The sequence below is a fragment of the Malus sylvestris genome, chromosome 3 (genome assembly GCF_916048215.2).
Source record: "Malus sylvestris chromosome 3, drMalSylv7.2, whole genome shotgun sequence".
NCBI lineage: Eukaryota > Viridiplantae > Streptophyta > Magnoliopsida > Rosales > Rosaceae > Malus > Malus sylvestris.
This window is the reverse complement of record NC_062262.1, coordinates 33211495-33238603: the sequence shown is the minus strand read 5'-3', so window position 1 is coordinate 33238603 and position 27109 is coordinate 33211495. Positions and strand designations below refer to the sequence as shown.

The window sequence follows — 27109 nt, the reverse complement described above, 5'->3', positions numbered from 1 at the left end:
TTTTTAAAGTTATTGGGCTCAATGACAACTAATGACCCTATGGCTCTGTGACTTGGGTTACTGAGAGAGAGAGAGAGAGAGAGAGAGAGAGAGAGAGAGAGAATTGTCTGTAGTCTTTCCATGTTGGATTTGCATGGACAACAGCTCTTGATGATGATCTGAGAGAGAGAGAGAGAGAGAGAAAGAGAGAGAGTTTGGATTGGTGGTGTTGCAGAGTTGCTCAGGGAAGCAATCCAAGCCATGGCCTAGTTCTCCTAGCTAAGATAGTGACTTGGAGGGGAGATCGAATAACCCATCATCATCAGAATCAGCATCATCACTACTTCACGAGATTGAAAATAGGAAAAATTAGTATTCGGTCTTTAGTTCTTACTGTTCATTGACTAAGACCTTATTAGTTCTCAAATTTTGATTCAAGTCCCTAGTATTAATGTGATAATGAATTTACATGTTTATTATATAATTTTTTAATATAAAAATTAGTAATTAATTTAGGGTTTAATACTCACACCTCTATTAAACTTCTAATTAATTTTCAATTCAAACATTTCCAAAATAATAAAAAATTAAATTAAATTAAGTTTGTACCTATTAGTTTTTTTTTTATATATAAAAAGATTCTCAATTTTTTAATCTTAAATGTACCCATTCATATAATTTTTCAATTTTTTTAATCTTAAATGTATGTACCCATTCTCAAATATATCAATTTGTTATACGTAAAATGTACCCTTTTTTAATATAAAATCCATTCAAAATTTTTAATCCATGTTTAAACTTATATGGGTACATTCTTTTTCGTTGATTTGAGAATGTATCCATGTTTTGGTACAATAACTTTTTTTGTTAATTTTAGTTAATGTACCCATACATATATGTGTACACACACACACACAATATAATAGAGAGTATAATTTATATTTTATTATTTTTAATCCCATAAATTATGGGTTTTATTTAAAATCTCATTAATATAAACAATTACAAATTTCAATTTTTAATTTTTAATTTAAAAAATATAGTAACTTACATTATTACATTAATGTCAGGGACCTCAATCAAAATAAAAAAATTAATAAGATTTCAATCAAAGAATATTGATAAATAAGGACCGCATCCACACTGTTCCTTGAAAATATTTATAATTTTCTTTTTGCTTTTTGCCTCCTAAAAAATGAATATTTTTTATTCATTTCCCTGCTAATTGTGCGTTCAAAGGCGCAAATAAAAAGTGAATGCTAAAGTGTAACAGAAGAAGTTCTCTCAGATTCTCTTATATCTAAAGATCTCTCTCTCTCTCTCTCCCTCTCTCTCTCTCTCTCAGTCTCATCTCTCAGCTTATCCAGCTAGCTTTTATTTGTTTTTTCTCTCTTTGGAGTTTTCCTTAGTCCAAAGAAGCTTGGACGCTAACCATGTTTCCTATCTCCATGTCCAATTCAACTTCTTTGTCTGAGGAAGGTAATAGTGTTTCTTCAGACTTTGCTGCTGCCTTAAACCCTCTTCTCCTTTCCACCAATATTTCTCCTCATCAGCATGATCAGCCACCTAACAAAATAAAAAAGAAAAGAAGCCTCCCCGGAAACCCAGGTATGTAATAATCTCTGGTTTATTGATTCCAGGAATTCTAGGATCTGACTTTTGTCGATCATTTTACCGGTGTTTTCAGTCGTGTTACAGTAACTTAGAGACTCTTTAATTATTTTCATTTTTTAATACAAACGATATTATCCACTAAATTCATTCATATGATTATGGGGAGAGAGATTCGAATTTGAGTGTGCAGAGGAAAGCAGAGCTCTAGCCAACTTGACTACTTTTAGATTAAACTAATATCTTTGTTTCATGTGTTCCAGACCCAGATGCTGAAGTGATTGCATTATCCCCCAAAACCCTACTTGCCACAAACAGATTTGTGTGTGAGATTTGCAACAAGGGTTTTCAGAGAGATCAGAACCTTCAGCTTCACAGGAGAGGCCACAACCTTCCATGGAAGCTGAAGCAAAGGAACAGCAAGGATCAGATCAGAAAGAGAGCCTATGTATGCCCTGAGCCCTCATGTGTTCATCACCACCCTTCAAGAGCACTTGGTGACCTCACAGGGATCAAAAAGCACTTTTGCAGGAAGCACGGGGAGAAGAAGTGGAAGTGTGACAAGTGCTCCAAGATCTATGCTGTTCAATCTGATTGGAAGGCTCACTCCAAAACCTGTGGTACAAGAGAATATAGATGTGACTGTGGAACCCTTTTCTCCAGGTGATTGATTAATTTCCTTTTCTTTTCTTTAAACCTTCAAAGTAATTATAAATTGTGTTTTTTCTTGAGTTTTCATGAGTTTGGAACCCAATGTGATTCATACAAAACATTGGCCTTTTGTTTAAATTGGGAAATCTCATGTCATAATTAATTATGCCTTCCATGGTATTATTGTTTTTCCATGGTTTTTTTTTTTTAGGTTGTTTTTACGCAAGAACAATAATAAATTATGCCTGGAATATGTATATCTGAAGGTTTGAATGCAGTGTGGCAGGTTGCACCAAAATGTACACCATTAATATAAGCGACTGTTGCCTGAAACCTGCCTTCTGTAGATAGTGCTCGTGCTTGAAAATTAAATATGTAAACTTTTTTATAAAAAGAACAAAAAATATGTAACCTTTTTGGTTTATATATGTTGTGTCCTCAAGTTCTTAGATGAAAATAATCCCACTAGTTTTTTGAGATGGAGTTTATATATTCTTCCTCTCTTTCCCCTTCTGGCATTTTTGCAATGGAGTGTCTGCATACAGTCTTGAAAACAATGATGGAGAACCTAAGAAAAAGTTAAAGAAGTTCAATTACTTTTGGGATATATTTCATGGTTGGGGAAAACCCGTGACCTTTTGTTTTATTTTTATTTTTCATTGTTTTTTCCATTTAAGCATCAAGCGTGTGGTATATATCAATTACTTGCAGACGGCAGAGAGTCATCATGAAAACTGATGAATCTGCAAAGAATATCTGCTGCTGTCCTCCTTCCTCAGTTGCTTTCTTTTTCCTCATCAATGTAATATCTGATCTCCTTAGTTTCATGCACGAGTCCCTTTTTTCAACTAATTTTTTTGGGTCTTCGTAATTCTCTCCAGATTTCCATTTACCAATGCTTAATTATGTTTGCATGCAATACTAAACCCATCATCAAATTATGGCATGCATCTTATAATTATATTTTTCTTTGGATTTTTGACGTTTTAGTTTTAGTCCCTGTGATAATCTTATTCACGATTCCACATGCATGTGTAGTATACATGTCCCAACAACCTTTTCGTTGTCTTCCACCTACGCAGGAGTCGCATTAAACAAATGTAAAGACATATTTGCACCATCTATGAACAATGTGCTTCTATTCTTTGCATGTGTGGCTTTGCTCTTCCTTTTGTTTTATTAAATCCCTCCATATATTTTGACTCTCGTCATTTCACTTTTTAATTCAAAACGAATTTTTAGTTCAATTAAAGTACATTAGTTTCTGATGATCTGTTATAACTTATTAACTTTGTGATATAACTAAAAGTTAACAGGTTTTGAATTCAACCCTCTGATTAGAGTTTTAGACCAGTGTATCATATACATTTTATACTAATACATTATTGATACTAATATAGTTTTTTAAACTCTCATAATAATTGAAACTTGCTCCCTTGGCTTGTGATCAAACATTTTATAGGAAGGATAGCTTCATAACTCACAGGGCGTTCTGTGATGCTTTGGCTGAAGAAAGTGCGAGACTCTCAGCAAACCAATTTGCTACAGCCTCCATCACCGCCGCCACAATTAAACCTCAAATCTCCCTCTTCCCTTTTCCAACCCACCAACAACAACACTTCACAAACCCAAACCCACCATTGCCACCCTTCACTACAATCTCCCTCACCCAATGGGACCCCCCAAAACCTCATCAAAACCCTAACCCTAGCCCGAATCCCACCCAAAACTCCCCACTCCATCACCTCATCAAGCCCGAATCTCATCCCCATTTCCCACCACCACCACAACCCCACAAGGGTTTGATCATCTCACCCTTCCAAAACCTCCATGTGAGCTCACAACCCAACTCCAACCCCACTACGTCATCTGCCCACCTTTCAGCTACTGCACTCCTCCAAAAGGCGGCAACCGTTGGTGCAGCAGTAGCCTCTGGAGCCCAACAGGGACAGTCAGCGGGCTTGACCTTGGGAGAGTTTGGGACCGCGAGCCACATGATCTCCACAGAGTATCTAGGCGGGTTCGCGTCCGGAGAGCTCGCGACGTGGCGCAAGACTGACAGTCTGACAAGAGACTTTCTAGGTCTGAACGGGGATGGCACGGGGCATAATAATAATAACGTTCGCAGTGTTCACGTCAAGGACATGCTAACGTACGCCGGTGGCGTAGGGTTCCATCAGCCGCCGTACGAGCGTCTTCGTGGCCATGATTCGCTGCTGAAGCCCCAGGGTTTCGGGTTCGCTGAGACTACTACTGCTTCGGAAACGTGGGGAGACTGTTGACCGTTCGGGCAGAAATTTGACCGCAAGGGTAAGAAGGTAATTTGGAGTTTTATTATGACGGAAATAGCCCTGCATTCTATGTCCCGGAAACCTAAAAATGTCGAAATTAAAATGAAGGCCTCTTGAGAATACCTTCATTGTGTAATTGCACTACTTTCCCTCTCGATTGTCACACTTAGTTCTATCTTCTTTGAGACTTATAATTTCTGCATTTTGTTACTTTATATTTCTTCAAATTTGTTTGTTATAGACCATTTAATTAATGGTTTTCTTTATTTTCTTATTTTCGTGGGGACCTTCGATGATAAAAAACAAAACAAAACAAAACAAAACAAAACCCTAAATATGAAAAGTACGTGCCCATAAGTTTGAGAAAATTACATGAGGGACTTTGCATGGCCAATTTTTGAACCTAATACAATCTTGAAGGTCTGATTGGTAATCTCACTTGGTCGTCAAAATTTGAGCAAACTTAAGAATTTTGTATTATATTTATGTTAGCACTGATCGTATCGTAGTTGGCTAGTTGGTAATTGGGGGACCAACGGGTGTACATGTATCAAAGAATGCATGCAGTGTGCCAGTACTACGTGCATCATTGCATGCACTGAAATTCCCATTGAGCCCTTGCAATAGTTACCCACTCACTACAAGTAAATGACCAAAATAAGAATAAAAGACAATAAACGAGTGCAAAATTAAGAAGAGACGAAATGCAAGGAAGAAGTGAAGTATGCACGTCGTTAGAGGGCCATAGAAATTGACGTATGTACCCTTCGACACTTCAAGTCGACCCACACCAATGTTGACACTTCGACAGTGGTAGTTCCATATGTACGTACATGCATGTATTATTTGATTAACCATAGACAGAGACGGAAATTTGAACTTTAAACTTCTTTAAACATAAATAAGAGAAATTCTACTGAAGTAAGAGCGACTATACATTGTTCTGCGAAGCTTGTCGATCGGAGTTTACTCATGGCTTTTCTTGTGAGTCTGTGACTGCCCCCACTGCATATGGCCTTGTATATTAATATCGTGAACTGGCTTGAATAATATATAGCTTCAATAGGCCAATTAGTCAAGCAATGAATTATTGAATTTAACAAGTTGGTAAAGTACGTAGATCCGTGAATCACTAGAGAAATCTAGAACTAATAATTATCGTCCGACAAATGCATAAACAAGTGGAAGTTGTTCAAAACAATTAAACAAATAAATAATATTCCATGAAAATAATTTTAAGACGTCAAATCATTTGATCAATTCCATACATGTGATGAATATTATCATGATTTATGGAGTGTGGATTTTGGACCAATGGGAACAATTGGGAGATGATTTTCATGCATCTTTTTAAATTTTTCACACATTTCTTTTTATTTTGGTCGTTGGGTTGAATAAATCAAACGAAAACAACGGATGTGATTAAACATGAGTATGTGAGAGGCAAAAAAGAGTATGTGTTTACCATTTCCATATTTTTATTTTACATGAATATTTTTGTTACTCCATTGATTAAAATCCTATTCATTTTCAATTTTTGATCAAGGTCCTTGGGTATTAATAACATCATTAATTATTTGAATAATGAAATATTTTTATTTTTAGTTTGTACCAATTTTTAATTTGCAAATATTTTTTAATTTGTACCAATTTTCTTTTCATTTTTAATTTGTACCCATATATTAGTTTCTTTTTGTACCCATATTTTTTTAAAGTTTTATTTGTGTTTGTACCCATGTGTCATCACGTTACATTGTATATTTAATCAATGATAGAAAAATTACATATGGTATATTTATGTTTTATGCCTAAACTTTGTATCATATATTTATATTTTTAGTTTGTACCCACTTTTAATTTGCAACATTTTTTTTAAATTTGTAGTATTTTCTTTTTAGTTTTATTTTGTACCCATTTATTAATTTCTTTTAGCATCTATATTTTTAAAAATTCATTTGTACTCATAATTTTTAATCTTTTATTTGTACCCTAATTTATTTATAATGTATCCATTCTTCTTTATTAATGTACCACTTTGTTAAATGTTAAATGTACCAATTTTTTAACACTATGGATACATTCTTTTGCCATTTATTATTTCTTATTTTTACATAGTTTTTATCTATTTATTCAATTAAAATGTTTGAATTTTTTTATTGTAACTGTTTCTAATAGTATTATAATGAGGGATTTTAAATTTATAGGATTATAAATCTCATAAAATATCAAACAATTAATGTCAAAACTATAAAAATATAAATATTAATAGTAATATAATGAGGTGTACAAAGTCAAGGGACTTTAATCAAACTTTAAATACTATTAAGGTTTTAATCAAATAATGTTAAGGATTAGGGACCGCTATCAGATTATCCCAATAAATAATTGAGATTTTCTTTTCTTTTTGAAAAAGCCTAATGGAGAATTTGAAGAGCTTTTTAAAGACACTTTTTTTTGGGGTTTTGGATTAGTGAAAAATTGGGGCATTGCAAAGAAACATAGCCTTTTCTAAAGAGAGATAAGTGAGCCCTAGACTGTATAACCTGTTGTAAGCGTGAGTAGAGAAAGGCAAGCTCGGTGTGACGGTGTGTGTGAATCTGTGCTGGGTGTGGTGGTGGTCCGGGGACATGCATATATACTAGCTAGCTAGTGGTACAATAAACCCAGCTAAAGAGAAAAGAAAAGAGACACTAATTAGCAGCAGATGAACAAAAAGAAATGAAAGTTTGTAAAATGTCAACGGTTATGAAAAAGATGCTAAGCTCGATAGAACTTTGAAAATAATTCTGAGTCTTCTTTTGTAGGTGACGGACTTGCTCTTTATTAATTTCTGTGCAACATCCCCACAGCCTTTGGTTTTGGCAGCTCAACCTTGCAGCAAACCCTAGCTACCATATATAACTGCACTAGTCATGTTTTTTGTTCATGGACCCGTCTGCTTATCGTCACATCTTGACCATTCATCCTACTATATATATATGTATGTATAATTATAATTGCAGTGATGTTTTTTGTACATGAACTATAGGGTTTAGGGCTTTGAATGCTAAGGTCTTAATTAATCCTAAAAGAGGTGTCACGTGCTAATATTGGTTTGATTTGCTTAAAATGATGAACACGGTTTGAATAAAGACCAAATAATCACATCGGATTAGGACATTGTTTGATCAAGTTCGGAAGCCCTACGCTGATCCGATAAGAGCTTCATGACAGTATATTGAAGGATATGTCCTATATCGGAAACCTCATGAAGTTAATCTTTTCTTATATTGAGTGATTCTATTATTAATTACACTGAGGTCTTTTGTATAAAATATGTACCTGTTGAATTTCACAATAATTAAATTAGAGACATTATCGGTATAATTAGTAGTAGGTCATTAAACCAACTCCAAAACTTTTATATGTGATTAATAGTGGGTCATTGGTTTTCTCTCACATAAACATTCTTTCAAACATTTTTTACCAGATAAGGAATGAATCCTTGTTACAACTCAGTATATCCATCAAGAGAGAGAGAGAGAGAGAGAGAGAGGCCTAGGGATTAATGAAAGGAAGGTTTGGGTGGTTATGGTATATCCAAGCTTTTAGAAAGTTTTATACATAAGTTGCAGGGTTAAGGTACAATATATGCCATTTGTCTTGTAAAAGGGATTGCAACTTTTTATCTCTTCCTCAGCTCCCACAACCAGACAAACTAAAAGCTTCTCTCTTCTCTTCTATTCCCTCTCTCCCTATCTCTTTCTTTCTTTCTTTCTCAGCATCCTTGCATTTGTCATAGTCCACCAGGGAATCTCACCTCAACAAAACCCCCTCCTTTTCCCCCTTTAATTTGTCCTTCCAACCCTAATAATTACCAAAACCCCTTTTCCATGCTTTTCTATCCTTTTAGTTTTCCCCCTTGTAATGCAAATTTATGTACAAATTAAATTAAGACTTGCATAATTTCCATGACTTCTCTAATCTTTAACTTCCATTTTTTTTTGCTTGTGCAAGAGAATAATGACTTATCTGCAATGGGGATATATCCATTCTCTTCTTTAATTTTTCATAAATCACGTGATTCATACAGAAGGTGAAAAAAGGAAGAGAACGAGTATAATACATGATGTGTGAAAAATGAAGAGAATGAGTACATTCTTGTTTCAGGTAAGTTTCGCTCATTCAAAAGATGAATGATATAGGAATCACGCATTGGTACTTTTATTTTAGAAACCTGGCCAAAATGGTTGCTTTTTAAATTCTAATTGCTAAAATGATTAGTTTTTAGTATGTTGTCGATATTGGCCATTGGCATGTTGTCATCAATTTGTATTCGTTATGTCAATAATGATAATCAAGATCATTTCAGCAATTAAAATTTGATTTTTGATCATTTTAGCTAATTTTCTATCTTTTCCTTATACAACAGTATCGGGAGATAGGATTTGTGCTAAACCAGTCAATGAGCCCGTCATAATTAGATTCAAATTCGCCGTTTATGATTGTCGATGAAATCTTCCACTTATAAGTGAAAAAATTATCACTGGTGTCAATGTGGCATCAATTAGATTCCCCCGCCAATTGCTTCTTGTCTGAATAAGAGAATGTCGTGTAAGTTGAGGGATTATATATATATATATATATTTTTTTTTTTAAAGAAAGGAAAAAATAAGGCCTCCAAAGATTGTCCCTTAGAATTTTGTTAACCGGCCTCTATATATTTGCTTCTCTCCACTTTACAGTTTGGATGACCAGTTTATTCATGTTTCCAGCACGCTTGTGGTCCTTAACTAGTAGGTGTCCTTTTTCAACAATATTAGGAGAATTATTGGGAGATACCGAAACACTGTCACAGTGTATAATTAATCCACATGCATGTTATAAGACGAGTGGATATTTACAAAGATTATACCCTTAGCATCAAACTCGCCATCCACCAGTATTCTAACACTTGTACTGATTATACCAAGTTGTGGTGTTCCAGTAACCACCCAATAATTTTCCAAATTACGCTTCGTCTTGCTAGACGCCGTCGCTTTTCAAATGAGGTAACAGAGCACAACATACCAGGCAAGTTAAAGTTGCAGAGTATATCTAGCTGCACAGAGTGTACCACCAATCATACTCTCTTACGCTTAAAGTTAGTGATGACTTGAGTTCTTGGAGCCTGTAAATGAACACTTGTAAAGTACAGTCCAGAATTCAAGCAAAAGAAAAATTCCGGGAATGAAATATGCATCGATTTGCGCCCCTCGAGATACTGCCCGGGACCAATTTCTTTATGAAGTTTCATCAGACCCCGGGTTTTGGCCCCCTCCAATCCACTCCCAAATACTTATCCAATACATTCTTGTATGCCTGCAACAAAGAATACAGTAGTAAGAGTTTGGAACAATGAGTTCAGCATCCATCGAGGATTCTGAATCGCGTAAAAGTGCGTTAATTTGTTAATGAGCAGCAAGTAATATTTTACTCCGCACATACAAGTAGGACAAGAATAAAGCTGCATCTCAACGAAATGTCTACGAAGGGTGTTTAATAGGGGGAAATAAGGTTGCCAAGGTGAAAAGATCGAATAATTCATGAGTAGAACCCAAATTTCTCAAATGAAGCGGGATTCTGGCTGTACAACTCTAATTAAAGGGAAAATTTATACATCCAAAACAATCAAGAAGAATTGAATACATAAGCAAACTTACATGGCAATGATATTAGCATGATATGAAGTGCCAATATATTAGCGTGATAAGGTTCACTGCCCATCGAAAAATTTACAGTAAAATTGCAAACTAGAAATGCTAAGGTCTTGCATGCAAACAAAACAAAGAACTCGTTACGAACTTATGATCCTTGTTCCCTGCCCAGCTCTAGTCAAGACTAGATAATCTTAACAAATAAAGGGTAACAGCACAGTGGCCATCTCCACCGGGAACCACGTGAATTGACTGTAGCAGTCTATGAGATCAAGACTAACTAATTTTTTGCCAATCACAAATTTGTACCGTCTTTTGCAACTCATACATGCCTGGCTATTATTATGATCTTTAACAGCAAACTTCTAGGTTAATCATTTTTTCATGGTAGTTCATACCATCATACCAAAGAGATATTTTTCTTAGTACTTCATATGGTAGATGAGCCCATGAACATCTTATTTCCGGAATCGTCCCCGACCCAATTTATTCTTACGAACATTATTGCGCACCCATCTACCTAACATGAAGATATGGGAACAAATCAAGAATAATCTCTTTGCACATTTACACCACAATTTGACACCAGAAATATATGTTATCATGAGTGCCAGAAGACACGTTTCAACAAGAGCACAGCATTACCTGGAGTGCAAATAATTCTTTCCCCTTCAAAATTGCATCCATTGCTGCGAATTGGTCGTCAAATGCCCCATAGAAAGCCTGGTAAAATCTGTCCCTGAAATGATAAATAAGGATAGAAGGTTGTAGGTGAATACAGGTCCAAGCCTTCAAACTAAAGAATTAATGACAAATTAGCATTTACCGTTCTTCCTCAGTGATCAGTTGATCCATTCTATCAAATTTACGAGTAACTACTTCGGCTCCTACTGGTGAAAGCAAGTGCAGTATTAAAGCCTCCAAAGTTCTTGGGAAATTTTCCTGCAAAAGATTATATAGCAGTTGCACATGAGGATGAGATTTTTATTTTAAAAAAACAAAATAATAGTGGTCGGTCATTCGATTTACTAATATATAGTTATCCCAAAGTGGACCCCCTCACCACCTTGCCATGAAGGGATTACTAAATGGTATGAGACTCACTAAAATTATAGAGCGTAAGAGGATTTAAAGACAAACAGGAAGAGGGGAGTATCCTGCCCAGCTGCATTCTCGTAAAGAAATACAGAAACAAGATAAAAGCAGTCAAGCCTTCAAACATACTGGATTTAATGAAAGGAGGAACTATCGAGGATCACTTTTCCGTTAGATGGGACAATTTTCACTGGTAAAAGCATAGAAACACAGTTATAAAGTACAAAGAAACCAGAATAGTAGGCAAAAATAGGGAATAAAGATGGCCCTTTGAATCTAAAAGAAATGAAGCTCCTCTAGATGACAAAGTTCCTCTATACAAGTAAGATAACCTGCTTGCTGATTAAGCTGTTACCGTTTGGCATGGAAGACGCACCAAAGATTAACAGAAAGACCGTGATTTATCACTTTCTTTTGCTAGTAACGAACAACTCTCATGAGCCAAGACTAGAGTCACCTATTATAGTCTACGAGTTTAAGTTTTATAGTGAAAGTAAAAATGTTCAAACTCACCACCATGGCAAGAAATACATTTTTTAAAGTGATGGGATGAAGAGTCCAAAAAATTTTAGCAACTGGATCATCTTCCCAGCCAAACGAACTTGGTCTCACGACTTTGATGCGTTCATCATTCACACTAACTGCAGGAGCAGTTGTTGAAGCAGATTGCATTGGTTGTCTTAGCTCAGCAGCATTAACATGACCATGAACTAAAGAAACAAGTTCATGAAGAGCAAGGACGGCAAGGGGTTCCAGTGCATGCGACATAAATCTTTGTTCTACTTCCTTCCCCTTAAGATCGTTTCCCTCACATGCCTGATCCAAACCGTTGTCATTGTGATCTGGGTATCATATCAAGTTAAGGATGTCAGTAAACAGAGAATTTACAGGGCCATAAAGATTCACTACAAGTTTCTTTCACCAAGTAATCTTAATACATGATGATCATCACTGAGCTCATAGAAACTGACTTATCTGTCCTTTTTTAAGCACTATTCCAGTATGCCTGTTCATGTTCTCCATTTGAGCTAAAGAAGCTATAGGCAGCACTCGGTCCTGTCCTAAAGTAAAAAATTGAAAAAATAAAAATACTTATAGTGCTCAATTGAAAGCTTCTGATTCAAATATATAAAAGGGTGGAAGAAAATGCAGTAGATTTGACCACCAAGTTTTCAAATAAGACAAACATAAAATGATAAAACATAAACCAATATGGAACCATATGTTTACTTATATGTTTCCATATTATAACTTGTTATTATGAAAATATATGCACAAATATAAGGATGTCTACCTCTGTGTGCTTGCGTGTGTGTGTGTGTGTGTGTGTGTGTGTGTGTGTGTGTGTGTGTGAGAGAGAGAGAGAGAGAGGTACATACCATTTCTCTATCTGTCAGTCTTTTAATGCAGATTGGACAAGTAAATGACGCATGAGAGAGAAACAAAATCATGTTAGTTTGTTCCGGAAATGCTTTGCTTACTAACTAAAAAGGAAACAATACCACAAACCTTCTTAATATTATGCGCAGATAATATGCATCCATGTGTTCTGACATGTTTAACGTTACATTGGACCGCCACCAAAAGTTCACGGCAATGGTTAGATCATCACTGTCCACCTGGTGGAACCTGTAGCAAAAATCAATAACCACTATAAATAAAAAGGTTGCACTAAAATCATATATTATCAGAAGACAAAAAGACTCCTAATGAACACTCTAATGGATATTAAACCTTACCAGCCTTCAGGAATGAAAAGTGCGTCGCCTGCCTGAAGAATAACCTTCTGCGAGTGCTCCATTAAACATTGTGCTCTTGGATAATTTGAAAAGTTTGGGTTCTCTAAAGGAACAGAACTGCCAAGTGGGTGTAAATTATAAGATTGAAAGACTGCAATTCATTATCTTTGTCGATAGCACAATAGATACAAATAACTGATACAAGCATAAAATTTTCATAATTAAATAATTATAAAAGTTATTTAAGTTGAATTCATATTATTAGTACAAGTACTGTACCTATGATTTGATGCCTCCCCATATATTGGCATAGGGTATAACATAGAACTTGCTGAAGGAGGCCATAAAACCACTGTGAAAGATGCAAGCTTCTATCAGACAAATCAGAAAGAAAAACTCTATTTAGACATATTTTACATACAAACATAGTTGGGAACACTGAACAAAGTTCAGTTCTATCTTCACACCAAGTTGTTATACAAATCAAATCACCCTTAAATTGGTGGCCCTCCAAGAATAAAACTGAAAATTTCACTTTTGCAGGAATGCAAGTTAACAATAAAAGATAAAACCATTTCGCTTTCTTGGCAGCTAATCATTCAGTGATATTGAGGACCGGTAACATGAAACCTATCTAACCACTCTGTAGTTGGACAGAGCATTATGCACTCAGAGGGCCAGAGAAAATTATTCAACCTTGTTTGCAGCCAGAGACTACGCAGAGAAGGTTATGGTGTGGATCATAGTGAGTGCTTGATCTAGCTTGAGCATTGTTCATCCACAGGTTGATAGCAACTAGTACTTTATCCTCCAAAAATACAGGCTACAAAAAACAAGAAGTGGTTATTGGAAATCAAGGATGAGAAAAAAGGGTTCTCTAGTGGAAGGCTGTAAGATAAACAACGACTGTAACAAGAAATTCACGAACCGTTTGGATGTCCTCCCTCAAAGAACCCAGTTGAACCCTCTCTTCAGTTTCAGTATTGATTATTGGGACCTGAATTGCACATAATAAAAGTTACTTCCCAAACATGTGACCCTTCAAAGAAAACTAATAAGTCTAACATATTAAATAAAGTCTATCCGAATAATGACTAATCAAGCCATTAACAACATTAAAGAGAATAAAATATATTATATCCATTATCTTAAAGCCTTTGAAGGTTAAACCTGTGCTAAATAGATTTGGTGAGGAGCATCCTCATAGGGCTTACTGTCATACTCAGATGAAGCCTCCGGTAGCCCATGCCGATCTGATTTAACACAGGAACCATCCTCTGAATGATGCATGCGTTTCTTACATAGACCAATGAATGCAGAAAATGGCAGCGGTACCTACAGAAGGAAGGGGTAGTAAACTAGTTAGGGCTAATGAGATCCAGATGAGAGTAAAATTCAAAGTTCCAGACCATTCACAATGGCCATACAAATTACTACCCTCTCATGGCTTCTAATATCACCGTAGAAGACAGGTGCTGAATCAGATAGCATAGCCTCCACAACACACAATCCGACTCGTTCCTAATTTTCCATTCATAGAAACCATATCAAGCACAAACTTTAATTCAATGAAAGCAAAGAAATCAACAATCTACGCAACAAGCAAATAATTAAAGAATGAAACAAACTACTTGTTAATCCCTGAAAAACTACATAGTCACCTCCCTGTCCCTGAGGCCTAATTCAGTAGTAGGAATGGATTAGCACACCAAAGGCTCAGAATTCGAAACAAAACTAGATTACATTATGCATAAGTACATCATTAAGCAAGCATTTGAGGTTGATCCTACTCACATAGTGTTGCTGCTGTGGTAAATTATTAAGAACTCGAAAGAAAGCAATTCAATTTTGACCAAATAATCCCTAATTTTCTCAAATTTACAATCAATCACTACACAGAACGAAGCCGAATTGACGAGATCAAAAAGGAAAAAATAAAGGGAAAATACCTGCAAATAATCGAGACCGCCATTACATGGATTCCAATTGGAGAAAGCTTTCCAATCTTTGACGCAGCCGCTAAAAACCTAATGAGAAGAAGAGAGCAAGAACACGCAGAGCAAGCGAGAGTGAGCAATTGCTTGTGAATTAAGAAAGGCGGGAAGAAAATTGCAGCAAATTAGTGAAACTGTAACGAACTTACGGCGGGAACGTTCGTGGATTCGATCCCAGACGCGAAGTCTCCGGCCGAAGGAACTTCGTTCAAGCTTCGAACTCGCAGAGCCGACTCCATTGCTGTGCTGATTCGCTCTCCGACTCACTGAGCTAGGTGAACTGGTACAACATAGCAGGAGAGAGAGAGATTGAATTTTAGAGAAATTGTCTCAATGATCCTTAACTTTAACGAAATTAGAAGCGATGGGTTCTAAACTAAAAATTCATGACAGTTAGTTCTTAATTTATCAAAACGTGCATCTATGATCATTTTCAACAATTTTATCAAAATTTTCGTTACAATTAGTCACCGTGTCACTCACGTGAAGCTAAATCAAGAGGCAAATATGGAAACAAAATGAGAAAATTGTGCAATGGTCTCTCAACTTTAACGTTATTGGAGCAATAGTCCTTAAAGTCTAACCAAATCAGAGTAACTGTCCCTCAACTTTAACCCAACTATAATGATGATCCTTTCACCATGACTCATTTTGATGAAACTTCTGACGAAGGTGGTAAAAATGATTATAACTGCATATTTTGATAAATTAAGAGATCAATAATCATAAATTTTTAATTAAGCGTAAAGTTTTCACTTTCGCGCAAATACCCATAAACCAAAATTCGTTACAATTAACAACGCAAACGTCAAACCTTGTTGCAGATGGCGAAGCCAGGCCCAAAAGAAAGCCCAAACATGTGATAATCAAAGTCGTGGAGGGAACCAACGGACTTCAAAACGAATTAACCGAATTTCAAGCCCTCTTATTTTCGCACTTCAGGGACAGTCTCTCTCTCTCTCTCTCTCTCTCTCTCTCTCTCTCTCTCTCTCTCTCTCTCTCTCTATTCAGTGCAGATCAAAAATGGAGAAACGAAAGCGATTTGAGACCGCCAAGATTTGCGTGGCGTACGGTTTTCTTATGAGCTTCATCGGCAATGGCAATGTTGCTACTGCCCTTTCAATCACCGTGACGGAGTTGGAATGCGTCTCGGAGCAAGTTCTGTACGAGGGGGACACGGTCTCTGGAAACTTTGTTGCAATCGACCACGACATCTTCTGGAGCTCCGACCACCCTGGTATTGATTTCACTGTAAGCTTCTAATGCAGAACTTTCGTGTCAAATAATAGCATGTTACGTTATCAGACGGTAAATCAAAATGTGTCTAATAATTCGCAAAAGATCGTTACATTTCCATTGGCAAAAATGATTAACTTTTTAAGATTTGATTGGTGTTCGAATGGGGGGTGCAAGCAAATGCGACTTATGTGTGGTTTATGCAGGCCACAGCTCCAGGAGGCAGTATTGTGTTTTCGCTGAAAGGAACGTCTGGGGATAAGTTCGCGTTCAAGGCACCGAAAAGCGGAATGTACAAGTTTTGTTTTCGCAATCCTGTTTCGACTCATGAGACTGTTTCGTTCTACATTCATGTTGGCCACATCCCAAATGAGCATGACTTAGCCAAAGACGGTTAGTTCATCATGTTTTTTGTTCCATGATAGCGAAATATATACAGTAGGAGTCCCTTGTTTGTTTAATTTTGATTGATCGTTACTTGGTTGTTTTCGGTTTTTACCACATATGAAACGGGAAAAAACCAAGGTTATATTTTCATTTCTTGTAATTTTGGTGTAGAACATATGGACCCTCTGAATATTAAGATTGCTGAGCTAAGAGAAGCACTGGAAGCTGTCACAACAGAGCAAAAGTACCTTAAAGCACGCGATGCTAGGCATCGATATAGTAAGTTTCATTTGCACGAAAAAACTTACCTATCTTGGGATGTATAGATATACACATGTTTATATAGCACACATCACATGAAATTGAACTCAAAATTTTCTAACAACGCTTGTAATTGATCATGATATCTTCTGACGACGTTTTTGTGTGGTTGCAGCAAATGTTAGCACCAATAAACGAGTGATCTACTTCACACTTGCAGAGTACCTTGTGTTTGCTGGTGCAAGTGCTCTTCAAGTGTTGTACATCCGCAACCTGTTTAGCAAGTCTGTTGCCTATAACAGAGTTTGATTAGGTTTCCATTTTCCTTAATTTTCTTCTTATAAATTTATCATAGCAATTCAACGTGAAAAACAGAGTGCTGATTGTCAACTACATGACATTCTCCCCTCCTTTATCCAGGCTTGGGAGTGACAGCGTACGACAAACTTACATAGTTATCTATTTAAATAAGGCAACATTATTCATCTCTTTTTATTGGTAACTTTAATTAAACAAGGCAACATTACTAGCACTTCGAACACTTCTATCTGCATTTTTCCTTTTGTTTTCATGCTTAACTGATAGAATATGTGATACCGATTATAATCGAACTTATATATTGTGTGTCGAAGTTACAGAAGCGAGTTTCCATTCAGATAAGTACAATAGCTCACAATACAAAAACTAGGCGGTTCGTTACTAATGGCACCAAGACATTTTGAAATCATATTCCACACTCGGATAGGTGTATCGAGCCTATGAACAATATGCTAGGTCGGATTTAGAAGTGGATGCAACAATCTATACATTGTAGATGGTCAAGTATTACGATCAGAGAACATTATAAATGTGAAACAGATATGTTGCATGTAACGAGTGCATGCAAGTTTTTCTCCTGTCTTAAACAGGAGATAACGATGCCTCAAATATTTATATTATGGATGCTAAATCAACTGCATTGTCCTGTATACTTGTCATCTATTAGCAAATTAAGATCCAAGCATTTCCATTAGGCATGGATTAGTGGTGGTTTTATGCCATTTTCTCTTTGTTCCCATTGCGTTGAGAGAATTTTAGAACTTCGAAGGGAAGAGGCCCCACCCAACAGCTGAAAATTTTAAGCCCAATTGTAACCACTCTCCACTTTATTTCTTATAAATCAGTCAACGGTCCAGATTTGTTTCATCAAGCAAATATTTTTAATTTAGTGATATTGTATTGTGCAGGCAAAATTCCAAGGACTGAAACCTTATCCATTTATGATTTTTTGGAGTCCAAATATTTGATATTCCAATATTATATCATACGAATTTTCAATTTAAAAACACAAAATTAAAAGTGAAATTATTATCAAACGGTCATAAATATTAACTGTCTAACAATTTCTTGAACATTTTAAAATCAAAATGACAAAAATATGAGGCTCAATTCCACTTGGAGTGATCTTATTTTGACCTATAAACTGACATCATATATATATATATTAAAAAGTGGACATATTCTAGCTAGTTTCACCTAACCAAAATACCATGTTTGAAAGAAAGAAAGAAAGAAAATGTTAAACTACAAATCGACCTGCTCATGTTAGTTAGCATCAAATTCCTTTTAGTATGCTTGCCAAAAATAATATAAATCATAAAAATCTCAAACACTACATATTGCACTTGTAAGACGCGTGATTCTCACAAAATGTACTTCTAATATTATGCATCGCTCTTGTTTATAAATTATTACGCATTATTTTAATTTAGTCTATTGCCTTTGATTTTCCACCTTTTTGTATGCAAAATGTAAATACATAGATTTAGGTAAATGCAAGAAGAAGTGCTAGTTTCTCTGGATCGAGATCTGGAGTCAGCGAACATAAAGATTTGGGCAGTTCAAGGGAGAGAAATACCCGGACTCTTGATTTGTGTGAAGTGAGTTAGTGATATGGGCTATTGGTGTCCATAGGATTTAAAATGAGTGATCCTCTAGATCTGCCAGCTCCAAACACTGAGATCCAGAAAAGAAAAAAAAAACTCAATTCAGTTTTTTCAAGGGTATAATAAATAGATTTTGTTATACCAATGTCATTATAAATGTTGATTTTTATAGTTAGCTCGTAGTTAACAACAGATAATAACATTTTATTATTATTATAACAAAATATATTTTTATGTTGCGAACATAATATTTGCATAATCAATGTAAAATGTTGTGTGTAACATCGTAGAATGTTATGTGTAACATCGTTCAACTAAATTATTACCACTACCCTTTCAAAGCTTAAGGTTTTGATGTAAATATTAAGCTTCCACCTACTCTCTGTCACCATGGCAGTAGGAGCCGTAGGACATCATGCCTTCCTTAAGTAACACTTTAAATCCGATTTATTAAGTTGGAGACGTAAACATTTGATATGAACCGACATACATTATATTTAGTCACGCACAATTTAAAAGTGGCAACTCTTTAGCACGTTGCTATAGTGGTGGGGTGCACTTCGGTATTAATTTGGCAAAAGCAGTAGTCTTCCCGTATATACAAGCATATTGATCTCATTGCTTCACAAATTGGCGAGGTGAAGTTCTTGATTGTTCTGCGGAGTGGTAATCTTGCTGCTCATTCGGTTACTTTATTTGCTGCTTTGCATGATAGCTTTTATTTATAGGACGCTATTGGTTCTAATTTTTTTTTTAATATTCTTGACGAAAATGTAAAACATTGTTATTAATGAAATATATATATATATATATATATATATATATACTTGTACAACTGAAAAAATATATATATATATATGTTGTAAACATTCCTAGTTTAAGTATGATTGTGTAAATCCTAGATAAGATTTGATTCTAGTTATCCTTTCCTATTACAACTTGTATTACTTGGAGGAGAAGAAATATCTTCTCTCCCTTTACTACTATAAATAAAGGCACAATGTAGGAGGGATAACAACACACACATTCCCCTACAATTCTACAAACACACATTTCTCTCCTCTCTCTCTCTGCCGCCGACCCTAGTCCCTCTGTCAGATAAAATAGACCACAACACGTTATCAGCACGCTCCTACCGCTGCGCTTAGGAATCTGACGTTGAAGATTTTTTTTTTTTCTGCATCAAACCAGTTCATCCATATCATCACGCAATCAGGTTCTTTCTAAACAACGGTTTTTAACTCGATATTTTGCAAGCCCTGATAGCATGAACATTCACCATGATGCATGACCCAACTTTACGTTTAACGTATTTTAGATTCTACGTAAATTGTGTATGCTTCATAATCAAAATTGCTACAATTATGTGAATTTGATATTTGTCATGAATTGAATCCTACATATGTACATGCATTGAAACTATTATTTGCATATGCATCAACGTAAATATGTGATTCATTGAAATCCACATGCATATAATTATATTTGAATTGAAAAAAATTTTGCGATTTGGGAATTAGGGTTCTTCGAACCCATGCACTTGCACCATGCAAGCCGCAAGCCACCAGGCCCGCAACCTGCGATGGCCCAGCTCGGTTTCCTCACCAAGCCTGCAGCCTGCATCGATCCTCCGAGCCCAAGACCACGGCTGGAGCTTCTGCTCCTCGTCCAAACCCCAAACCCGACACCCAGCAGGTGTCGCCACCCATCCATCACCGTACTACACGGCCTGTCGCCGTGCCTAGCCTACTCAGACGACCTACAGATCGTCCACGGTGTCCTATGGTCTGAGATTTGCTGAGATCTCATCGGAATTTTTCATAAATCCGATTGAAGTTTTCTAGGGTTTGGTTGATATAACGTCGAGATTTCTCCAATCTCCGTTCATATTTGGTTCCCCAGTTGGACCCCCGTGTTTCCCACGATCGATAGCCTCCTAGAACACGGCCACCTACAGTGGCGGCGCTCCGGCAACCGTTCCCAGCAAAAGATGGGGTGTTCCTGGTTCCAACCTGAACCCTATTGGGCTCCAGCCTCTCGGCCCGTGTAACAAAAGAAAAAAAAACAATTTTTTTTGCTGGGCTCGCTTGCAGCGGCCCAGCCCACAAAGAAAACAATTTGTTTTTTTTATTTTCCTGGGCTCGCCTGCAGCGGCCCATACCGAAAAAAGGCTGCACACAGCAGCCCATTCCCTTCTCACCCCGTGGGCCTGCAGCCTACACCCGGGGGTCCTCGGCCTATATTTTTAGGCCCCGAGATTTTATTATTTAATTTTTTTTTAAATAATATGGGTTTTTATATTTTCACCCACACTTTAATTTGGCCCCGAAGACCAAAAATAAATTAATTCACTTATCATTATACAATATTTCTGCATATTTGTTTGCATATATATTTGTGTTTGCCTGCAGGAATATATGAACCTGAAGTTCATAATTACTTTGAAACCCGAAGTTTCTTATACACATGCCTTGTTAGAAAACCCGAAGTTTTCACTTAAACATATCACCCATGAAAACCCGAAGTTTTTCATGCAAAATTAAACCAATACATGTCTATTAGAACCTGTATGTTCTACTCCTATGTGAATGGATTGATTTTTCTCCATTACACTAACCACATCTTGTCCATCTATTTTGTGATAGGAACATGTCGAACTTGAACAAACTCGACTTCACCGCTTTGGAGGTTTCTGGAAGGAACTACCTCAAGTGGGTTCAAGATGTGAAGCTCCACCTCACTGCAAAGAACTTGCGTCCTGCTATTGAAGAAGCAACAGATAAACCTGTTGGCGAGGCTGAAAAAGCCACTGCTATGATCTTCATCCGAAGACATATCCATGACGCTCTACAAACTGAGTACCTTGCTGAGGAGGATCCACGTGCATTATGGGTTGCTTTGGCTGATCGTTTTGATCACCAAAAGGACATATTCTTGCCTGAAGCAAGACACGACTGGCAGCACTTGCGCTTCCAAGACTTTAAGTCTGTGAATGAATATAATTCTGAAGTTTGTCGAATCCGATCACTTCTCAAGTTTTGCAATGAAACTTTGACTGAAGATGATCTCCTGGAGAAGACCTACTCGACCTTCTCTGCTTCTAATATTGTCTTGCAGCAACAATATAGAGCTCAGAAGTTCACTAAGTTCTCGGATTTGATCTCTGTTTTACTTCTTGCTGAAAAGCAGAACCAGCTGTTGATGAAGAATCATCAAGCTCGACCTACTGGGGCTACTGCTGTGCCTGAAGCACATTATAGCACTAATCAGCACCCAAAACGCCAAAAGAGGCGTGGTAAGGGCGGCCAGAAGCCATCCCACCAAGGTCAACAGAGCCAAGGCCCATCCAAGGGAGGAAACAAAGCCCAGAAGCGCCCAAACCTCGCTCCCAAGGCCCCGAACTTCAAGAATAAGGGCAAAGCACTTGCCACAATGAATGACGATATGTGCTATCGTTGTGGTTCCAAGGACCATTGGTCCCGCATTTGCCGTGCTCCCAAGAAGGTTGTGGATGCATATCATTCTCGTCGTACGAAGTTTGAATCAAACTTCCTGCAAGTGGACGAACCGGAGACTACAAAGATGGAGGTTTCTGATTTTCAGGAGGATACCACTCCTATGGAAGATTAGAATCTTAGACATAGACTTATTTTTCAGTTAAAATAAGACAATTGGGGCCGAATTCCACCTTGTGGCCGAACCCCACCTTGTTTTTTGGTTGATTTTGAACAATTTTCCTTTATGTTTTGGATTATTAGTTGGCGATTTATTTTGGATATTAAGTTTTTAATCCTTGAATAAATGAAATTATTTTGAATTGATACTTGTTTTTATAAACTTTTATGCATGTGACCGATTCAAATTAATTTTTCATTCTAGGTATGACTAGTGGGAAAGTTAGTTGTCTGGCAGATAGTGCAACCACGCATACTGTTTTGCGTGAACGCATCTATTTCACTAACTTCGTACCTAAGAATGCACCTCTGACAACCCTCTCAGGCCCATCCAACCTGATCGAAGGCTACGGTAAGGCATGTATAATGTTGTCCAATGGTACAATCTTGACCATTGCTGAGGCACTCTATTCTCCACGTTCCGGAAGAACGTTACTAAGTTTCAAGGACATTAGAGATAACAATTACCACGCTGAAACCCACGTAGAAAACGGAGTTGAATTTCTGTGCGTAACTTCCTACGAATATGGCCAGAAGCGTATTCTAGAGAAGATGGAGCGTAACCTGAGTGGTCTGTATACTACGACCATACGCCCCATAGAATGCCACTATGTGGCCGGCCCTACCACAGGGACCGCGCACGAAATTACACTTTGGCATGATCGTTTGGGACATCCTGGACGAATAGCGATGCGCCGTATCCTCAAAACTTCACACGGGCATCCACTAACCCGAAGCTTAGGTTCGATCCATGAAATTGCATGTCAAACATGTTCTATGGGAAAGCTTATTACTAAGCCTTCTTATGACAAGATTCGTTCGAATCCTCCCATTTTTTCTACAACGGATTCAGGGGGACATTTGTGGACCGATTCAACCTCCCTGCGGACCATTTAGATATTTTATGGTTTTGGTTGACGCTTCTACACGTTGGTCACACGTGTGCTTGTTGTCCACAAGGAACGCTGCATTCTCCAAACTGTTGGCTCAGGTTATCAAGCTCAGGGCTCACCACCCTGATTATCCGATCAAATCTATTCGATTGGATAATGTTGGAGAATTCACATCTAAAACTTTTGATGACTATTGCATGTCGGTTGGGGTTGAAGTTGAACATCCTGTACCCCATGTTCACACCCAGAACGGCCTGGCAGAGGCTTTCATTAAGCGTTTACAAATGATTGCTCGATCGTTGGTCATACGTACCAAGCTCCCGATCGCTGCTTGGGGCCATGCAATATTGCACGCAACAAAGTTGGTCCGCCTGAGGCCTGTTGTGACACAACCATTTAGTGCCCTTCAGTTGGTCACCGGATGCGAACCCGACATATCACATCTGCGCGTTTTTGGTTGTGCGGTCTATGTGCCTATCTCGCCGCCCTTACGTACAAAAATGGGGCCTCAGCGAAGGATGGGAATCTATGTCGGATATGATTCTCCTTCGATTATTCGTTACTTAGAACCTTTGACAGGCGATCTGTTTACCGCTCGTTTCGCGGATTGTCACTTCTATGAGATAGTCTTCCCGTCGTTAGGGGGAGATAAGAACGTCAACGTTCCTAATGAACGACGCGAATTATCGTGGACGACTCCCACTTTGTCTCATTTAGATCCCCGCACCGCTCAGTCTGAAGCTGAAGTGCAGCGCATATTAGATCTCCAGAGCATAGCTCAGAGCATGCCAGATGCTTTCACCGATCTAGCGCGCGTGACAAGATCACATATTCCAGCTGCGAATACGCCTGCAAAGATGGATGTACCAAATGTACGACGGATTACCCTCCTGGAAGCCCGGGACGCCAATTCTGGTGATCCACGTACATTAGCGGCTAGCCAATCATCTGCCCCTACACAAAAGCGTGGCAGACCCCTTGGTTCAAAGGATTCACACCCTCAGAAGAGGAAAACCACGGCACAATGTCCTGAAGAGCCTACCGTGAATCCGACTATCGCTTACTCATTTTACCCAACTCATGAGGAAATTCTAGATTATGGAAGCGTCCTTGAAGAGACGAATCCTCCTCCCGAGAATCGTGAGATTTCGGTCTATTATGCTAGCTTAGATGATGTGTGGCGTAGAAATGAGATGATTGTCGACGATGCATTAGCATTTGCAGTAGCTACTGAGATCATGTTGAGCGATGACATTGAACCGCGTTCCGTTGATGAATGTCGACGTAGAGCTGATTGGTCAAACTGGAAACAAGCAATCCAAGTCGAACTTGATTCACTTGCGAAACGTAAGGTGTTTGGACCTGTAGTTCCTACTCCTCCACATGTGAAGCCCGTTGGCTACAAGTGGGTTTTCGTTCGGAAGCGTAATGAGAAGAACGAAATTGTGAGTTACAAAGCTCGTCTTGTAGCACAAGGTTTCTCACAACGCCCCGGGATTGACTATGACGAAACTTACTCACCCGTTATGGATGTGATTACTTTTAGATACCTTATCAGTTTGGTAGTTTCCGAAAAACTGGATATGCAGCTGATGGACGTAGTAACTGCGTATCTCTATGGGGATCTTGATACGGAAATTTATATGAAAGTTCCCGAAGGACTTACATTGACTGGTTCAAATATTTCCAAACCCCGGAACACGCTCTCAATTCGGCTGAGGCGTTCACTATACGGTTTGAAACAATCCGGAAGAATGTGGTATAACCGTTTAAGTGAGTATTTGACTAGTCAGGGATATGTGAATAACGAACTATGCCCTTGTGTGTTCATTAAGAAGTCTCATTCCGGATTTGCGATTGTTGCAGTATATGTCGATGACATGAATCTCATTGGAACTCCTGAAGAGCTCGCGAGAACTGCTTCGCACCTGAAGTCGGAATTTGAGATGAAAGATCTAGGTAAGACTCGATACTGTCTCGGTCTCGAGATAGAGCATTGTTCGGATGGAATCCTAGTACATCAATCGAACTACACCCAGAAGGTGTTGCGCCGTTTTAATGAGGATAAAGCGAAGCCTTCGAGTACTCCTATGGTCGTTCGTACGCTAGATGCAAAGCAAGATCCCTTCCGTCCGAAGGAGGATGATGAAGAGATTTTGGAGCCTGAAGTTCCTTATCTAAGTGCGATAGGCGCTTTATTGTACTTAGCTCAATGCACTAGACCCGACATCTTCTTCGCTGTTAATCTTTTGGCAAGATACAGCAATGCACCAACACGCAGACATTGGACTGGCGTGAAAGACATCTTCCGTTACCTTAAGGGTACTACGGATTTGGGCTTATTCTATCCCTACGAATCCTCGAGTGATGCCGCACCCTATGCTCATCGGGTTGATTCTCGCCTTGTTGGTTATGCCGACGCTGGATATTTATCTGATCCGCACAAGGCGCGTTCTCAAACAGGTTATGTCTTTACCGTTGGAGGCACCGCAATATCTTGGAGGTCAACTAAATAGACCTTAGTTGCCACTTCGTCTAACCATGCTGAAATTCTCGCCTTACATGAAGCAACTCGGGAATGCTTTTGGTTGAGAGCAGTAGTGGGCCATATTCGAAGCTCCTATGATCTTCATCCCGCCGTTAATGCCCCGACGACGATTTTTGAAGACAACGCAGCTTGCATCGAACAGCTCAAGAAGGGTTACATCAAAGGAGACAACACCAAGCATATTGCGCCGAAGTTTTTCTTTACACATCAACAACAAGAACATCAGAAGATTGAAGTCACGCAAATCCGATCACAAGACAATCTGGCCGACCTCTTCACCAAATCACTACCGAAGGCGACGTTTCAGAAGCTTGTTCATGGAATTGGTATGCGTAAACTTTCTGAGTTGTAACTTTGCTATTTCTCTTTGGAATTATGTCAAACTCAGGGGGAGTATCTTCTAGATACTTGCTTGATCTTAATGTACTCTTTTTCCCTACGATTAGGAGCATTTTTCCCACTGGGTTTTTGCTACCTAACTAGGTTTTAACGAGGCACCCACCTTGGGCTGGTCATATCCCTGATGACGTCATGTAGACGTTTCTTTTGACTTTGCATTTCTCACGCATTTTTCCTTAGACTATGGATTTTGTCCCTACTTGGGTTTTTGCCATAGCCTTAGGGTTTTTTAGTGAGACTTACTACTTATGCAAGTTCCTACCTTATTGAGAATAAGCGTTGTTCCTTGGAATCAGTGCTGACGAGTCGACTTCCTCAACTTCTGCATGATGCTGAATCTACCTTGAGTATTTACCCACTCAATGGGGAGTGTTGTAAACATTCCTAGTTTAAGTATGATTGTGTAAATCCTAGATAAGATTTGATTCTAGTTATCCTTTCCTATTACAACTTGTATTACTTGGAGGAGAAGAAATATCTTCTCTCCCTTTACTACTATAAATAAAGGCACAATGTAGGAGGGATAACAACACACACATTCCCCTACAATTCTACAAACACACATCTCTCTCCTCTCTCTCTGCCGCCGGCCCTAGTCCCTCTGTCAGATAAAATAGACCACAACAATATACACACACACACAAGCATATTGGAATGCCCATATTAAGTTCCTTGTACAACTGAGCATGAAACATGTCGGTTCGATCTACTTTCCTACCACCTCCGTATTTAGACCTCGTATAAGGGATTC

At 37.9% G+C, this 27109-nt stretch overlaps 3 protein-coding genes across 7 annotated transcripts; 2 read left to right on the top strand and 1 right to left on the bottom strand.

Annotated features, from left to right (window-relative positions):
- Window positions 1-1249: 1249 nt before the first annotated feature.
- On the top strand, window positions 1250-4742 carry LOC126616451 (protein indeterminate-domain 12-like). The gene is made up of 3 exons (XM_050284506.1): window positions 1250-1587; window positions 1854-2253; window positions 3704-4742. Exons 1-3 carry the CDS (start codon window positions 1413-1415, stop codon window positions 4521-4523), a joined length of 1395 nt encoding a protein of 464 aa, XP_050140463.1. The 5' UTR covers window positions 1250-1412; the 3' UTR covers window positions 4524-4742.
- Window positions 4743-9300: 4558 nt separating this feature from the next.
- Window positions 9301-15378, bottom strand: LOC126616746 (lysine-specific demethylase JMJ31-like). Of its 5 annotated transcripts, none has more exons than XM_050284846.1 (16): window positions 15185-15378; window positions 14991-15068; window positions 14479-14562; window positions 14212-14376; window positions 13970-14038; window positions 13738-13864; window positions 13321-13393; window positions 13042-13158; window positions 12812-12931; window positions 12682-12700; window positions 12278-12358; window positions 11816-12139; window positions 11034-11149; window positions 10853-10946; window positions 10606-10727; window positions 9625-9872 (listed from the first exon to the last, which is right to left on the bottom strand). In XM_050284846.1, exons 1-15 carry the CDS (start codon window positions 15272-15274, stop codon window positions 10638-10640), a joined length of 1647 nt encoding a protein of 548 aa, XP_050140803.1. In that variant the 5' UTR covers window positions 15275-15378; the 3' UTR covers window positions 9625-9872; window positions 10606-10637. The 5 variants fall into 5 exon arrangements, with proteins under 5 accessions (XP_050140804.1, XP_050140803.1, XP_050140801.1 ...); XM_050284844.1 differs by having other exon boundaries at window positions 11816-12144; window positions 12274-12358; window positions 15185-15377; XM_050284849.1 differs by having other exon boundaries at window positions 11816-12144; window positions 12274-12358; window positions 14256-14376; window positions 15185-15350.
- A 598-nt stretch (window positions 15379-15976) lies between these two features.
- LOC126616382 (transmembrane emp24 domain-containing protein p24beta3-like) lies at window positions 15977-17408 on the top strand. The gene is made up of 4 exons (XM_050284436.1): window positions 15977-16286; window positions 16478-16664; window positions 16830-16937; window positions 17095-17408. Exons 1-4 carry the CDS (start codon window positions 16059-16061, stop codon window positions 17226-17228), a joined length of 657 nt encoding a protein of 218 aa, XP_050140393.1. The 5' UTR covers window positions 15977-16058; the 3' UTR covers window positions 17229-17408.
- Window positions 17409-27109: the final 9701 nt, after the last annotated feature.

What these genes read in the sequence shown, in the direction of transcription:
- LOC126616382 (XM_050284436.1), top strand. Translation starts at nt 16,059, where the DNA reads ATGGAGAAACGAAAGCGATTTGAGACCGCCAAGATTTGCGTGGCGTAC. An exon ending in ACCCTGGTATTGATTTCACT is followed by an intron (nt 16,287 to 16,477) that starts GTAAGCTTCTAA and finishes TGGTTTATGCAG; the next exon opens with GCCACAGCTCCAGGAGGCAG. An exon ending in CGATGCTAGGCATCGATATA is followed by an intron (nt 16,938 to 17,094) that starts GTAAGTTTCATT and finishes GTGTGGTTGCAG; the next exon opens with CAAATGTTAGCACCAATAAA.
- LOC126616746 (XM_050284844.1), bottom strand. Translation starts at nt 15,274, where the DNA reads ATGGAGTCGGCTCTGCGAGTTCGAAGCTTGAACGAAGTTCCTTCGGCC. An exon ending in AATCCACGAACGTTCCCGCC is followed by an intron (nt 15,069 to 15,184) that starts GTAAGTTCGTTA and finishes TCTTCTCATTAG; the next exon opens with GTTTTTAGCGGCTGCGTCAA. An exon ending in ATGTATTTCTTGCCATGGTG is followed by an intron (nt 11,150 to 11,815) that starts GTGAGTTTGAAC and finishes AATCTTTTGCAG; the next exon opens with GAAAATTTCCCAAGAACTTT.
- LOC126616451 (XM_050284506.1), top strand. Translation starts at nt 1,413, where the DNA reads ATGTTTCCTATCTCCATGTCCAATTCAACTTCTTTGTCTGAGGAAGGT. An exon ending in AAGCCTCCCCGGAAACCCAG is followed by an intron (nt 1,588 to 1,853) that starts GTATGTAATAAT and finishes CATGTGTTCCAG; the next exon opens with ACCCAGATGCTGAAGTGATT. An exon ending in TGTGGAACCCTTTTCTCCAG is followed by an intron (nt 2,254 to 3,703) that starts GTGATTGATTAA and finishes AACATTTTATAG; the next exon opens with GAAGGATAGCTTCATAACTC.